At 45.9% G+C, this 17,776-nt stretch overlaps 1 protein-coding gene across 4 annotated transcripts in view; it reads left to right on the plus strand.

Moving 5' to 3' along the window:
* Window positions 1-67: 67 nt before the first annotated feature.
* The window catches only part of LOC119431561 (poly(A) RNA polymerase GLD2-like), a 51,644-nt gene continuing 33,935 nt past the window's right edge, over window positions 68-17,776 (plus strand). For all 4 annotated transcript variants that reach the window (XM_049657020.1, XM_049657021.1, XM_049657022.1 and 1 more), the window contains exons 1-4: window positions 68-481; window positions 1,824-2,028; window positions 5,207-5,479; window positions 10,671-10,884. In XM_049657020.1, the coding sequence (XP_049512977.1) occupies window positions 5,408-5,479; window positions 10,671-10,884 (286 nt within the window). In that variant the 5' untranslated portion in view covers window positions 68-481; window positions 1,824-2,028; window positions 5,207-5,407. The remainder of the gene's footprint in view (window positions 482-1,823; window positions 2,029-5,206; window positions 5,480-10,670; window positions 10,885-17,776) is intronic.

The raw sequence follows: 17,776 nt of genomic DNA on the forward strand, positions 1-17,776 counted from the left end.
CCATAATTTAAGCGAACGGGGCGTAATCTCGCTGACAAACGCCTGTGTGGTAGTATAAGGCACGGCTGTATCTCCTGCCACTCGCTTGTGCGTTGTTAACAGAACTGAGGAATAGCTGCAGCGCCGCTTCTCCATCTCGTTAATGTTAGAAAACTCTAACCCGGCATCCGCTTGGAGCGCAAAGTTTCTTTGAACTTCTGCTGACGGCAGGAGGAGTAGGGGTACAAATTTGTCGAATGTGTCTTTAGGATTTTGCATTTTCGCAGTACAGTCCTGGTTGCCATGTTTCTTGTTTTGTGTTTTTCTTTCTCATTTTTCTGACCTTCCGTTCGTGCTTCTTGGATTAAACAAGTACCATCTTGAACATTTTCTGGTTGCTATACAAAAATCTGAATCTACTGACGATGTGCGCTGGCAATAACAACATGGTCCGTTTTTCTGTGCAGGAGCAAGACCACGGGTCTTGCCACGCCTCCCCACCGTAAGTGATCACTGTTGTCTCACTGTCTTTTAATATGCAGAAAACTTCACAGCCTCGCCTTGTTTGGGCAGATGCACTATGGTGTACTGGATTGGGACAGCGTGTCGTCTCTATAGCAAAACAATGGGAGAACAGGGGACGCTTCTGCGATGATGCCACTAGACGGGCGCTGCGAAGGACCGGTGTGCCTAGCGCGCGAAATTTAAATACGTTCTTTAAAGCTTCCCGCATTTATAAAATAAAACGCTCTCAAAGGCCCATTGAAGTTATTATAATCTGCAATAATATAAATCATACAAACTGCTCGAATACATATATAACGTCGTCTCAGTTTGCATGTTTGTGTCCAGTGTTCCTGATCGTCTGCTCAGCATATCGGTTGCATGCAGAAGACACACTCGTCTGCTCGTTCCGTTCAGTAAGCACGCATATGTTTTAGCAATCAAATTATTTCGAGACGCACGAGGATCAGAAGGGCCGGAATGAACACCTGCACCATGACTGGTGGGTTGCACGGGATTCCTTTCTTGTTGCACCAGCCAGAAAAGCGGTCGCCCGGTTTCACAAAAACCAGTCAGAGCATTTAGACGAAAGTAGCCACCATCGTTTGCAGAGCCAATACAGCCAATCTTCTCAATGCGCCTGAACTGAAGAAGCTCGGAGTTGATCTAATCGTTGTGCAGGAACCTCAATGCACAAGAATAAATGGCGAATCCGATGCTTGCTGTCCACATACAAAATGTGCGAACGCGACCGGAGAAGCCACAGCAAGCAATCGGCGAGCTCCGCACGGACGTTGCATGACCTCCACGACAACCATAATTGCTGATCTCGGAGGCCCGGTGTTTCACCATTACTTTTCCGCTTGCCAGCAATGACTTCAGGCTGCACCGACAGATGGCGCTGCAGTAGACAGGAGTGCTCCAGCACCCCGGGTATAGTCATCGCAAGAAGTCACATTTTCACCTTCGGACGACACAATGCGCTATTCCAGTACACCCTACATGTACTAAGTAACTTGCTGCTAACTGCCTATCTATCTTGCTATCTATCTGCCGTCTATCTTGCTATCTCGCCCGCTTTTCTTGCCTTTAACACGCCGCGCTTCCTCTTCTCCCGTCAAGTACACCGCCATGCTGCAACGCGCGCGCAGTTTGTGAGTTGAAAGCACCCGTGCAAGAAGTTAACTGGTTTAGTTATTTCTGCATTCTATAGTACTGTCCTTAAAGAATCTGATTGTAATACGATAGCAAATGTGCCGTTCCATATCACCTTATATTTCTCCTTTAGCTCCTCGGATTTAATTTTACGTGTGTTTTGGCTGGCGTATTTTTCCACGCAGGATTTGATCAGCCTGGAGGCGGATCTGCCGCGTATTGAGTGGGAAAGTTGCAACAAAAGGAGCCTGGCTGATTTGTACAAACTCATGATAAATTATTTATGCCTATTCAACTACAACACCAGGGCAATTTCCATCACGGAATATACGCACTTTCGTGCCAGAGAGACGAATGAAGGCTCCATGGACTGTGGAATGGAGATAATTCGTAAGTTCTGATCATGGCCGGTGCCTTTATTATGTGCTGTTCACTGCGGCTACAATCAAGTGAAAAGATTTAACAATAACCTGTGGGATCTTTAAAATAAACAGGTGATTTGCGCTCACACATATCGCTTCATTTAAAAAAGATCACGAATTTATTATTACTACTAATTATTAATACGGTAACTAATTTACCGTTTTGTATTGTTTAGCGCGGAAACTTCAAAAACAGTGTACATAAGACGAGTGCTTGTGTGTCTATTGTTTCTTAAGTCTCGGCGCTAACTGCTACAAAAAATGACGAAACAACGCCGGAACTCAATGCTTGCAGTTAGTGTGCTTCCGCAGGCCTTACAGAAATGTTGAGCTGGTCGGAAATATTTATACGCATAGTGAAACCTATAAAAACTGAACTTCTCCAGCATGTTGTATCCAGTGAAAGTAAAATGTCTAGAAATGTGCTTTGATGAAATATTCTTGTGAACACATTCAGTTGCTGTCATAGCTGAGCGTCCCAGAAATGTCTGCAACAACATGCAGGATGCGGTGGATATGCAGCGTTAACTTGGGAAAAAAGCTAAGTAAGCACAGGGTGAATTTGTTCCGCTATGCGAAATAACAATCTCCCCCGACTGATGCCATCTAGAAAGTACAATTGCGTCTAATCACATCATTTTCAACATAAGCGCAGAATCTGCCAAATTTTTATTTGAAAGGTTCTGTAATTGGCAAGTAGTCAAGCCCACGATATGACATATACGCAGCGGCTGAATATTGACTGAAGGTTACAAGGATATATGCGTAATCGTTAAGTTGCTACAACTGCATCAAGCATTACCTTATGTCGATACACGGTAATTGAAGGAACTGAATGAAAACTACGTGAATGACAGATGTGGAATGCAAGGCAACTATAAATGAACCATCGGATTCTGGATGTGGCGAAGTGATACTACAAGTTCTGAGCTCTACAGTGCACTTTACAAGGAAGTTTTTAACAGCGAAGCTGTTTAAGCAGGTGGTAATGCGTGCCGCCTGCCGCTGCATTGCCTAGCAACCACCTCGCGGAGCGTCACGCTTTGCTCGGGAGAGAGAAAAGAAAATAAGAGCGAGATAGAGAGAGACAATTTGTAGCAGCCCCAACGAGGCAACATAGCAGAGGTGCTGCTGACGCCATCCGCGTTTCTCCGTTTCCCCGCATTAGCGCCTAACGCTCGCGGTGTCCGCGACTGCAGCAGGCGCCTCTGGCGGCGGCTCGGCCTAGCTCCCATCAGCTGCACACTACTGCGCATTCGCTGTGACGTCATCCCGGCGTGTCGTCTGCTGCGCGCCGCCCGTACACTGTGCATAGCTTTCGCTCCACTTCCCCATACGTGTTATCGGACTTCAAGTGCTTCGCGAAGCGTTCCCCGATGCCACGGACCACGAGAAAATAAGTATATACTTCGTTTAACTTAGCATCACTTGGCATTACTTCGTATAACTTATCACTTCATATAGCCATGACCAGCTATAGGAACCGATCAGCTCAGCTGTGTCTCAAGCCTTGCGCCACTAGTGCTTCAAGCTACAACGAGATTTTTTTTTTGCGTTTTCAAACTAATCCCATATATTACAAAAAGACTGTCACGGTTACAGAAATATGTATAAGTCAGATTATTCGGGAAACTCAGCATCGTCGGGGCTGTCAGTCGTGAACACGTATCCAAACCGCGACCACATTAGTGCACAGAAAATGCAAGAGCCTAGAGGCGTTGTTCGTGACAACAAACTCTTCGCACGAGCTTCTAATCTAGGTATAAGCTGCATAAAGAGTCATTCAAACGAATTGGTCTCTGTAATCAAGGAACTGGAAGCTGAAGCAACTAAAGCAGCATAGAGTGTACTATTTCCTCTTCATGCTCTTCTAACTCGACGGAAGGTCACATCTCGCGTATGCTTCAGTGAACTTCGCATACATCTAGATGCTTGAAATTATACAGGTGAAGGATCGCTGGGAAGGCATTATTAGGTTTGGAGTGTACTGTACCGCTGTTGCAGAAAAAAATTTCTTACCACTTGCACAGTACCAGATAATCATTTTTGGTACTGCGCTCAGCTCTAAAGGGGGATCGAACAGCAGCGTTCGACACTTAGTATACAGACAGTTGTTTTTTCTACCGTGTTGCCACTGCGAAGTGACACTGCTTTACTGACAAGAAAGTTCGCATGCGTATGTCCTTGGAAGAAACCGCTGAACTCCTCGTTTTCTAGACGATGCATGCCTGGGTCTAACTCGTCCTTTCACATACCGTGCCGATAAACTGATATATATATATATAATCAACTGACTTTGTATCGAGCACGAACGTGTAAAATACACATTCAGAATGAACGTTCCGTGCCTGATATCGCGCCGCAGTGACATTTGGAGCGCTTATGAATCTGCAGCTATATTTAGTGATACACACGCGCCCACACGCACGCACGCACACACACACACACACATGCACGCACACACACACACACACACACACACACACACACACACACACACACACACACACACACACACACACACACACACACACACACACACACACACACACACATGCACGCACACAAACACACACACACACGCACGCACACACACACACACACACACACACACACACACACACACACACACACACATGCACGCACACAAACACACACACACGCACGCACACATACACACGCACGCACACATACACACGCACACACACACACACACACACACGCACACGCACACGCACACGCACACACACACACATAATGTGTGTGTGTGTTCAGCTATCAATTTGCTTGCATGGATGAACATGTCTTGGTAAGTACCAGGAAGGGCGATCTGTCAAAAAGTACCACACAGGCAATACTTCTGTGGCTGGATATTACACCGGTTAATATGCCATCCAACACTGAAGGCATCCCGTGACGTGATCAAACGACAATATTGCCCTCTGTTTTGGCAATGTCTGCTTGCTGCTTGTGCCAGGAATTGCCAAGTGCTTTATAGAGGTTGGTTTAGGTGACACCAAAATTTATATTTTGGTGTCACTTGTGTTAAAGGCGATTTCACATTTTGGCGCGTAACGTACCGCATACATGTTAAAACATGCCACACCACGATTTGTTCTGACTTCAACACTCCTTTCTGTATGCAGAAAAGTTAAGGAGCACGCACATGCGGATCCGACCAAGAGTGCCTGTACTGACCTTTAAACATCCGAACGGATGCGTTGTGGACTTGACCATAAACAAGCAGTCATCGGTGATTGTAAGTCATGTGCTTCGGTACTACGCTTCGGCAGATGACAGAGTTGCACCACTGTGCCTCTTCTTAAGGAAGTGGGCCAAGGAAGCGAATGTACACGGTGCAAAAAGTGGAGGATTGCCGTCAGTGGCACTCAACCACATGGCAGTCTTCTACCTGCAACGTAAGTGGCCCTTGGAGTAACGTATTTGAACTGAGTGCATGAGTTTGGTATGGTTACTTTAATGTCATTAGTGACTTAATCTGAAGTCATTTTCTTTAGCGGTGTCTTCTTACGATTATGGCATTTCAAGTTTCTGTACAAGCTGAGATTTATTGCTTGAGTGAATATGGGTTTTCGTAAGATGGAGTCCTCGACGAAAGCACCGTTGCGAAAAGACACAGAAGCTCAGGTTATTTCTAGCACACGGCGTACGTCAACTCACTCGTTGTCTTACTTCAAGCGGTCAAGGCTGATAATTCTTTGCTTCGATTAGCTGCCCATGTAGAGAGTGACATCTCGGCAAGTTATGGGAAGTTCGGGACAGGTAAATTACAGTTAGGGCTCTCACTAATCAACGTACACATCTCGCAACGTCAACCAGTCTTATCTAAAGGTGGGTCAGGAGGCTTTCCAGGAAGCTTTCATGTTCTTGCACTATGTACTTTACACCGTTGGGGGCACTGACTGGAAACGAAGATACAATCTGAGACAAAGAAGCGCTTGGTAACATGACACCGTATTGGTGGAGCAGCGCACTGACAAGGACAAAGTGGAAGGACACACGAATACACGACACTCGCAACTATTTTATTTTAGAACGAACACTTCATCTTTATATACCCGTGCACCCTCCAACGTCAACGATGTGCAAGGTCAAATTAACAGCACTTTTACAAAACATATCCGCGCACACTCGGGCGTCAAAAATATGCCGCATCTCTTACACGCTGTGCAATCCTATCCTAATCATTGTACCCTAACACATTCATTTTTACAAATTTAATCTAGTGACCTTCCAAAAAGGCGACCTCACTATGGCTCAGAGATACAGATGGTTTACTTATACAGCCGTCTTTTCTCTTGTAAATGTGAAAGGCTTCCACTAATTCCCTGGTCAGCTGATCCTTATGGTGCGAAAGAATTGTAGTGTCATTGTACAACGGTGAGCACCCATGCTGTGCAATGTGCTTTAATGTGAGAATGAATGTTGCCCCTCATTGACCTATTGTTTTCCATAAGTCTTGCGTTCACACACTGTCCCGTTTGGCCGATATACACGTTTCCACAAGATATGGATAAACAATACACAACGGACGATCTGCACTTGACAAATTCTTTTGTATGATTAATCGTTAACCTATATCTATTTCCTTATACATTTGTTGAAACTTTACGATCCAGTCCGGCACACATTTTACCGAGTTTGTTGTAGACGATACCTACTACTTGTAGACGACACCTACTACCTACGTTTTTTAGGTTATGGTTCTACAAAACCAACATAATCGCTTGAAGGTGTCTGATCCGTGTGTTGTACCAAACTCTGAGGTATTAGTATCGTACTTGAGCACGTCTAACCCAGGAATGTGCAATTTTTTCAGCGTAGATGTACAAGATTTGTATTATAACATTCCACATGGTCCCTTGTTAGCCAGTGTAAAGCAATGTATAACGGAAGACAACGATGAGATGGATTTTGGCAACAAATGTGGCGCGTCCGTTAGTAGCTTTCTTGAGCTATTAACCTTTTAGCCTGAGTCCACTTTTGTACGGTGGAATAATGTTATGTACCGACAGAGGCCCGGAATATGTATAGGCTCAAATGTTGCTCCGGGTACTCAGCACTATTTTTCTAGGTAATATTGACAAGACAATCGATTCAAAGCTTAACGGCCTGACATTAAGGGTGTTCCGTTTTGTGGATGATTTTTTTTGGCAATAGTTGAACATGGTGTTTTGGACAGCAGAGTGGAAGAAGTTTTGAAAGTGTTCAAGGACAACAGCCAAGGACTGGATTTCACTGTCGAGTTGCCAAAAATGGCACGCTACAGTTTTGGGACATGGAATTAACTACAACGTCAGACCACGTTTGCTAGTCATACAATCCGCGATCAGAAAAGCCCTTACTTAGCTACAATTCAGGACACTCAAAAGTAGTAAAAAGCGGCATAGCTTTTTCATGTCTGCGATCGGCCATAACCAAGTCGTGCCGGGAAAAAATAAAGGAAAGTTTCGGCCAACAAGTTATCAGGCTAAAGAATGCAGGCTATCAAAAACATGTGCTTTGTAGATCAGCCTATAAGTTGACTCGTTATGTGCGCAATGGCTTTCATAAGGAGCCCAGTAGATAAGTGAATGAAAGCAGAAAGGTTGTGTCAATTCCTTATGCGCACAAGATTGCGCATAGCCTAAAAAACGTAGGTAGTAGGTATGGTCTACAAGTAGTTTTTTCAGCTTCTAACAAACTCGGTAAAACTTGTGCCGGACTGGATCGTAAAGTTTCAACAAATGTAAAAGGAAATAGATATAGGTGCACGATTAATCATACAAAAGAATTTGTTAAGTGCAGATCGTCCGTTGTGTATTGTTTACCCTTATCTTGTGGAAAAGTGTATATCGGCCAAACGGGACGGTGTGTGAACACAAGACTTATGGAACACAATAGGTCAATGAGGGGCAACATTCATTCCCTCAATAAAGGGCATTGTGCACAGCATGGGTGCTCACCGTTGTACAATGACACTACAATCCTTTCGCACCATTAGGATCAGCTGACCAGGGAATTAGTGGAAGCCTTTCACATTTACAAGAGAAAAGACGGCTGTATAAGTAAACCATCTGTATCTCTGAGCCATAGTGAGGTCGCCTTTTTGGAAGGTCACTAGAAAAAATTTATAAAAATGAATGTGTTAGGGGTACAATGATTAGCATAGGATTGCACAGCGTGTAAGAGATGCGGCATATTTTTGACGCCCGAGTGTGCGCGGATATGTTTTGTAAAAGTGCTGTTAATTTGACCTTGCACATCGTTGACGTTGGAGGCTGCACGGGTATATAAAGATGAAGTGTTCGTTCTAAAATAAAATAGTTGCGAGTGTCGTGTATTCGTGTGTCCCTCCACTTGTCGTAGAAAATCTGGCGTCAGCGTAGGCGTGGATGTCGGCGTCCGTGGGGGAGAGAATTGTTCCGAACCGCCCCAACCGCGCAGGCCCTCCGCATGGTGCAAGGTGTTAGTGAACAAAAAATGAATTTCTCGCAGTGAAATATGTCAGAAAAATGGTAAAGTACGACTTAACCACAGCCTACAGATATGGTGGCGTCGAACTATTTGAATGTTCGAGAAAACACAATTCTGTCACGAGAAAACTCAAACACAGACCCCTTTTGCTAGCATTTCTACCATACCCAGAACGGCGCGCTCGGGTAGGCTACTTGCGAACATCTTATCCAGATGGCGCTCGCATCCTCGGCAGGTCAAATTGGGACTTGGCCTGCCTAAAGCGTTTTGGGACACGCGCGCGCGTCGGGGCAATAGCAAATAATTAATAAATAAGAAAAAAGGTCCTAGGGCCTTCAAATTTTAATATAGACGACTTATATTGCCCCTAGAAAAACTAATTCCCAGCAATGCATTTCTGTTTAAAAGTGAAGCCGACTTTAAGGGGATCGGTGTAAGCTTAGTCTTTGGAAGTTGGCTTTCGCACGTTCTTTGTTGCAGTCAAGCCTACACATTCAAAAAATGCGATGCGAACGGGTCCCGATAACGCTATCGCGTTCCACTCTTAAAGGCGAAGCTTTAGCATCCTCAAATTAAAAAAAAATGCTTTTTTGGCTGCTAACATTTTATCTTAATTTTACTAAGCCCGTAACTCACTCTCGTGTTTCTCGGTTAAAACAAGCACCATCTTGAACACTTTCTGGTTGCCACACAAAATTCGGAATCTACTGAATATCTGCCGTCACAATAACAACAGGGTCTCCCTTGCTGTGCATGTATGAGGCCGCGGGTTCTTCCCCGCCTTGAGAAAGTACGTGATCATTATTGTTTTACTATGTCTTCTAATTGGAGAAAGCTTCACAGCCTAGTCTTGATTGTGCACATGTGATAAATAACTTGCTGCTTACGACCTCTGTAACCAAAAAAAAAAAACCTGCCTAGCGTAAGTTGTCACGAAATTCACTGACGAGTTACGAAATTTTATACCTTCCCCGGAGAACTAAGCGAAAGTTGAGCAGCAACATGACGCAACAGCGGGCTTCTTAACCACCGTGGTGACTGTAGTATCCTGGTAAGTCTTCTCTAGATGACGATAAGCTGGCTTTCTTAACCGCCGTAGTAACTGTAGTATCCTGGTAAGTCTTCTCTAGATGACGATAAGATGACCGCGCCGATACAAGCTGACATCCTGCAGTTAACTGGGATGGCCCAGACTGAAGTTTGGCAGACGTGTGAACAGCTGGCAAGAATCAAATTGGTGTTCGTTAGGTAGCCGAATCCGCGCATACTAGCTGTGGAGATTCTGTGAAAAGGGGAGTGCTAAAGTGGTATGCAATGAAAAATACCATCGAAAGAAATGATCATTCCGAGAGGCTTTCCTCTTCCTCTTCAATTCATTTCCACACTACTTTTGTGCTTCCCCTGGCACAAAGTGTCGCACTGACTAGCCCATCTATCCACTAAAACGAAGGCATGTTGAGCCTCGGGAATTCCAGCACCAGCATGGAACGTTCTCTTTGGGTCAAGAATGCGTGCGCGCTCTGTCGGCACTCCTCACCGTGCCAGCGTTGTGACGACGAGCGCTCGGGGTTATCTAGTGAATTCTCTTTGTGCGCCTCCGTAGTCACGTGACACCACTCGTGTTTAACCAGTCATCGAATGCTCACTGCAATGTACTACAGCGTGTATAAACCACGAGGGTTACTTCATGCAGTGGCTCCAATACATTGCTCTCAATGCCGGTGTTTGGAAACTGCACCTGCATTATTCTACATAGTTGAGACTGACACTGAATTGTAGTAGACATGCCATTATAACCCCGCACCTCACGTGTCATACCACTGTACTGCCCTCCTAAATGCATTTACGCCCTTCATGCCTTATCCTCTCCCGCAATAACAATCCTGATCAATCTTGCCTGCTTTTCTCGCCTTTAACACGCCGCGCTACTGCGCGCGTGTAGTTTGTGAGTTGAAAGCACCGAGGAAGAGATTAACTGCATTAGTTATTTCTATATTCTCATGCGGTGCCATTAAAGCGTTATGATGGTAATACGATGGCAAGTTTGCCATTTCATATGAGGTTATATTTCTCCTTTAGTTCATCAGATTTGTTTCACCCATGTTTTGACAGGCGTTCTTTTTTTTATTACAGAGAACCATACAGGAACTCCAAAACAATATACCCCGATTGTCTTGGAACTCTAAGAACAACAAAACCTTGGCCCAACTCTACCGAAGCATGATGACCTACTTTGCAAGATTTGACTTCCACCGCAAGGCTATGTCTATCACTGCCTATCGCACCATGAGAGACAGCCTGGACGGTGACGAGACCAGCTCGATGCAGTACGGCATGGTCGTAATACGTAAGTTGTAATCGTGGCCGGTGCCTTTATTATGTGCTGTTCACTGCTGCTACAATCATCAAGCGGAAAGATTTAACGATAACCGGTGGCATTCATAAAATAAGGAGGTGATCTGTAATCGCAAATATTGCGTCTGTATAGATAAAATCTTCGCCGCGCGCCGTATGCCCCAGCGGAAGCGTGCGGGGACGCGCGCTATCACGGAGAGCGAACGCACTCAATCTCCCACGCGCAAGCAAGGAAGCGGAAAGCCAGCGCCGGAGGAAGCAGGGGGGGGGGGGGGGGGGCACTTCTCTGCCAACAACCGCGCTTGTCGCTCGTCCGCACAGTCTCGTATCTCTCCCACGCGCAAGCAAGGAAGCGGGAAGCCAGCGCCGGAGGGAGCGGGGGGGGGGGGGGAGGGGGGAGGGGGGGGCGCACTTCTGCGCTGCCAACAACCGCGCTCGTCGTTCGTTCGACCGCACCGTCTCTTATCTCCACACGGCTCTGACCTTTATGCGCCGTGCATGCGCCGCTCAGTTTCCGTTGAAGCGATAGACCGCACGTACCTTCGCCCGCTGCGCGGCGTATGCGCTCGCTGCCAGCGTTTTGACAGTCGTTGGCTGCAGTCATTCAGTGTGATCTATTCATGTTTGTTTGTGCGCGCTCACACCACGCTTGTTCATTCAATTAGTAATAGTCGGGCCACATTTTCCAACGCACGCTACACATGCAATGCTGCCCAGATCGGCAGTGCAGCACTACAGGTGTGTCCCTTCGCACGCGCTGCCCACGGTAAGCGCTTCTCATCAACACCACCGTTTCACACGCGTCTTCTCGTGGTCGAGTCTCTCTTCATGTCGGTCTACTTACGCCGCAGCACACCTGCTTACTTAATCAGCTCATGTTTACTACAATTCATATTGCTACCAAGGCCGCTCACCTTACTTCGTATGACATTGCTGTGTTGCTATCGCATTCATTGCTTCGCCCTTAGGGCGAAACTGTGACATTTTTTAAAACTATCTTCTAAAACGCTGCATTATCGTTGCAGTGCAGTTTCAACATTTCAAAATGGTCAATGTTTTCCCTGTGATTACTTTTAATTGCGATGGATTGATTTTTCATTATAATTTTTGTATGTTCCCCTCCTATTTCTTTGCAGGCATTTTTTTTGCACTGCTGTTATAAAATATCCTTATTTGCTTTTTCTTCCTCATCATGCACCTTCCTTCCTCTGACATGCACTAGGTGCGGCAATAGACTTACAGTCCTTCGTGTTCTCGTTCAGTGCCCATTACTAGAAGAGGAGAGAAAAAAGTTCTTCCCGTCCTTATACCGTCATAATATACCTTTGCACCCAGTTTTTTTAAGCAATGATCCTCTATTTCATTTTAAATTAGTAATCAAGTGAAACGAATAAAATAGAAGTCATTTGGCCAGGCTATTTGTAGCACACTCTCTCCTTGGAGGCTGTAGCTGCAATGCAGTCACTTGCAGAGCACATGCCTCGCAGCCCTTTCGCTGAAGGGCTCCGCAGAGGCGCTAGAGCTGCTATAATTAACAAGTTTTAGTATCTGATTCTACATAAGGTAATTTTATATCCATAGGACTCAATTTTCGTTGACATTATTTTAATAGATACATAGTTTACACCACTTACAGCGAATATGTTAGGCCAATATACAGCCACTCGATTTCCACCATATTTAACTATTCACATTGTCATTCATCACCATGTGTCATGGCACTCTTTGGCCATTTCTGGCCCTTGCACCAAAAAACAATATCCATCAATCAATCAAGCAACAGATCAAACAAATAACTGCTGTTGTCTCGATAAATTCTTGAAGTCACGTGTCACTGAAAGTGACGTCACAGCAGATACATGTACGTAGGCGCACTTGTCCATATGCGTCAACTCTCCGGCGGGGAGCGCGGCGCCCGCGACGAGAAGGGCAAACGGCGTTTCATTTGAAATTTCAGCTGTTTCCGCGGCGCGTAGCGATATAATTAATACTTAGCAGACCCGATCGTTAGCGTACATTGCATGCACTGCGCTTGTACGCCCAAAATAACCAGGCCTGGTGAGGGTCATTTTAAGAGTGGAACGTGATAGCATTAAAAACTCCCTGAGTGCTTCTCCCGCTTCCTGGCAACTCCAGCTTTGTAACCGTAAATGTTTACCGAGAAACGCTGGCGGAGAACGCTATGCAAGAAGTCGAGCTCTCTGGTTCTTTTTTTTTTTTTTTTACCGCACATACGGGGCTCTGCCGCTGCCGTCGCTGGGCGGAGGCGAGCGCCATTTGGATGGTGTTGCAAGGAGCCGAGTGGCGCACGCCGCTTTGTATTTGATAGAAACGTGGCCTCTTGCATGGGCCGATCACGGAGGCTAGTGCACAGCCGCGCGAAAAAAAAAATCACATAATCGGCAGGTTTTGTTATTGTTTCGCACTTTTAATATTTAAGTCTAAGGAGATTTAACATAAACGCATTCGCTGTCGGTCTTTCGTATCATGACATTTGTTTGTGGGGTGTCATTCTCAAAATCCCGAGGAATAATTTTGTCGAGAATGCAAGACAAGGTATGAGCAGCTTTAATGATATAATAGTGTGGCAATATAACCAGCATATACCGCATGTCATATAGCAAGGCGTGGCATATACAGATGCTAAATATATACGGAAACTTTCGCTAACGGACAACACCGCCGACGCTGGCACAGACACCAGATTTTCTGCGAAACGGGGCCCTTTACGCTGCCGCGTTAATAACCCTCCTTAAAATTAGGCAAAGAATAAGCCACCAATTGTACCAATGCAAACCTGAAACCGTAAATTTATATCTGCCTACTTCTTATTTGCCTTCGCAGATGCGGTATCCGAGACAAACTTGGCTACATCGACAATCGACGAACACAACCACAACAAGATCCTTGAAGCCTTCAGGCGGGAGGCCAGGCTGATTAGAAACTTGCAAGACATTTACGCCGAATGACAAGCCAAAGTCAAAGACAATGACAAGACAATGACAAAGCCAAAGACAATGACAAGACAAGCCAAAGCCTAAAAATCAGCCACTAAGTTATCAGGGCTGAACGACACCACTTGACGAATTTTATTTCCTGAAATGTTTCTGAGAGGCCGCAAGATGACTTGGAACAGAAGATAACCTTTTGGGCACCTAATGACAGCAGCCGTCCCTGTTGCTACGCAACCTCTAGCTCACCCAGACCAGATAGAATACGCAGTTTCCACGAGGTCTGAGGTGGCCGGCCTGAAGCAGACGTCGAGAAGGCGGCGGCCGTGACGGAAAAACGGTGCGCACTCTATTGAGAGCGACATGCGCCGAGCGTGTCGTTAGCGCCGTCCAATGCGAGCGGGTGACAAGACGAGGGACTGGACTTGGTGCCCGCTTTTCTCTAGCATGAGTTGCGGCCCCTTTTGCGTCGCCCCAAGACCACGGGTCTCCTGGAGTTTCAGGAGTTTGAGTGAGTACGAGATTCACTTATTTGACATCCTCGTACACTTCGTTAACAGTGCTCATCAAGCAGTTGGCGAGCTTGTGACCGTTTGCAAATACGGTAGATACAGTGAAACGCGTGTGCTTAGGGAGTTACCAACGACCGTGTCATTGATATATCATCATCAGCCTATATTTTGTGTCCACTGCAGGACGAAGGCCTCTCCCTGCGATCTCCAATTACCCCTGTCTTGCGCTAGCGTATTCCAACTCGCCCCTGCAAATTTCCTAACTTCATCATCCAATCTGGTTTTCTGCCGACCTCGACTGCGCTTCCCTTCTCTTGGTATCCGTTCTGTAACCCTAATGGTCCACCGGTTATCCATCCTACGCATTACATGGCCTGCCCAGCTCCATTTCTTCCGCTTAATGTCAACTAGAATATCGGCTTACCCGTTTGTTCTCTGATCCACACAGCTCTCTTCCTGTCTCTTAACGTTAGTCCTAAGATATTTCGTTCCATCGCTCTTTGTGCGGTCCTTAACTTGTTCTCGAGCTTCTTTGTTAACCTCCAAGTTTCTGCCCCGTATGTCTATAGAGATCTATGAAGACTGCAAAGAATTGTGAACTGGCAATTCGTGAGTGAAAAACCAAACCCTTTCCGAGACGGCAAAAGGCCGCTAACATGGCATCGATAATGGCCTGATATGAGGGAGTCATTTGAGGTTTTAAACCAACTGAAAAAAAAAAAAAACGTCAACGGACCTGAAAACATTTAGTAGCCCCCACGCCCCCCTCGGTAACATGTACGTGCAAGGCACGGTCACTGCTTGATAAAAACAAATTGCAAACCACCGGGGCGACACGCGAGCCTATGCATATGCCTAGTCGTTGTACATAAAAATCCCCATTACCATTGCAGGTTACCTGTAGATAAAACTGGAGAAGTAATTGTTTCCCCACAGTACGACTGCGTTTGCGGAGAAACAAACCAATTGTATGTTTTATTCCTATTTTTTAGCGTTTTGGTGCGACAGCATTTAAAAGCCCGGAATCGGCTTAGTCGTGTCCGAACGACTGTCAGACCAGTGTTTTGTTGCGCTACGAGGACATTGTAACAGTCGCCTTACGAGAGGAAATACTCCCGACAAGGCGGGGGTCCGAGAAGTATTGTCTAGCGATTACCTATTTGCGCAGCTAAGCAATCGTGTGGCTCACAGCAGGCCCTACAACAATTGACCCGGTTTAGTTCGGCGGTTGCGGATCCACTTTCTCAAACCTTCACAACCTTGCCTACGCGTATAACGTGCGAGATTTGCGTACACTTAACAGACACGCATGATTTTAGTTATACTTCCAAACTGAAAACAGAAATCACGCAGAAACTCCTCTGGGAGTTGCCTAAGTATGCACAAGCATTATGTCGCTTGTTAATCGCCACGCAGCCCAGTGTCATTATCAATCTTATGAAATTTGATTCGACCAGCATAAACCCTTATTAATCCTCGTGGGTCGTTATCAACCTTATCAAACACGACCCAACCCTTAACAACTATTATCGGTCCTTATCAACCTGGATGTCCAGCTAAGCTGTTGCAAAACCACCTCTACCATTGCTGAGGGGGCATGCAATGTTTTATTCATGGTTCGGATGCTTGTGTTGAACTTGTTCTTTATTGAAACATGTGCTGTTCTGTGTATTGTATGGGTGATCTCAATGAATGTATGTGCTGTTCGCTTCACTTCGCTGAGCGCTTGTAGCCTCTGCCTTACGTTGTTATGAGCCATTGCATTCGTCTTACGTGATGGACGGACAAATTTCTCATTTGGTAGGCATAGAAATGCTTATGCATTTAAAACTAAAACGGCATCGTTTATCAAACGAGACGAAGCTGCTGATTTTCGCTGTAACACGGGGACTCTCTTTTCTTTTTTATTTCGTTCCGTCACCTGTTCCACAGATAATGAGTTTCCCCTTTCAATTTTTTTTTACACTGACAATATTCTAACCTTCGCATTGTAAGCACATTGCACTATCAAGTAAACACACCTAACAAGTGCTCTATTTGGGGATGTCCTTTTGCGTCAAAAATTTGCTTAATAGTAAATCTTTCTGAATACCTTATCTTTCTAAATACCAAATGAAACACTTCACCATGCGCCGAAACTTGAGAAAAAGGGGCACGCGCAGCCGTCCTTAGTGCTTCAATGCCACTCCATAAAGCCATTTGGCCCGCTCTTTCTTGCAGAATCTAACACCATCATCTTTCCTTATACGCCAGGGCGCAAATATGCATCACAACTGCACATTCTTATCCATTTTTAACATGGTCCAGAAGCTCTTTCTCATCAATTCAACGGCGGACGAATCTATTGCCCCTGTAGAGATGCTTTGCCGCATAGTGGCCGAATAAAAACGCCCGAGGAAAAAAAAATTCAGCCAGTGGAATAAAACCAAACTGGACCTACGTATATAGAAAGACCTACAGTATGTGCCACTGGAGTGCAATTAGCGGATTAGTTTTCACTGTGCTGCGAATGACGTTTGAAAAATCACCCCATGCATTTTAAATGGGTCTACAAAAGTGCCCCAGGGAAAAAATCCAGCCGGCGGAATTAAACTACACTCGACATATACCGTGAGAACGTTGTCGGGATTGAGTGCCTAAAGTGCGAATCGCGAAAAACGAGCCATTGCTCAGCAATCGAGTTTTAAAAAAAATGCTGCCCATGAAGTTACGCCGACCGCATCACCCCAGGGTCGGCTTCACCGCAGTAGTCGATGTCCTTGGAAACCAAAATTAACGGCATCGAAACTGCATTTGATTGCTTCTGCGTCTTCAAAAGCCACCTTCGGGTGCGCTCACCACACGTTCTTCGGCAGCGTCTTCACTAGCCATTGCGGCGGCGACAAAAGAATATTACTCAAACGTTTTGTTTATTAAGCAACCCAGCTCTTTGGGAATATTTACAAAAACGGGTGGCCAGTAATAACAAAGAGCTCCTACGAAAGAACAGTTTTATGAATTCGGCCCCACTTTTTGGTTGACGTTTGGGGAAGAAATGAAAGAGAGAGAGAAAAAAAAGAAGCGCCCAAACGTAGACGTGCCACGCGCAGAACCCTTGGCGCGCGCTGGCTGACGGAACAGCCAGCAACGGGCTCCTGGACGACGCCAGCAGGCCTCGCCGAGGTGGCCTGGCCACGCCCGCCGCTTTCCCCGCCGACACGCCCACCGCTAACGGGCTACGTCATCGCGACCAGACCAACGTCGTAGCGGGAGAACAGCTGACCAAGCAGTTAACGGCGCCAGACATATCTACAGCAGCCGCCCAGAACAATGGTACCAGAAGGAAAACATCTTGCCGAAAGCGTCCCGGCTCCCGAGTGGAGTCGGAGGAACCATGTGCTCTCAAACCGCTAACATCGAGGATCATCGTCGAATATTTCGA

Source organism: Dermacentor silvarum, chromosome 10, assembly GCF_013339745.2.
Source record: "Dermacentor silvarum isolate Dsil-2018 chromosome 10, BIME_Dsil_1.4, whole genome shotgun sequence".
In the NCBI taxonomy this organism is placed as follows: Eukaryota; Metazoa; Arthropoda; class Arachnida; order Ixodida; family Ixodidae; genus Dermacentor; species Dermacentor silvarum.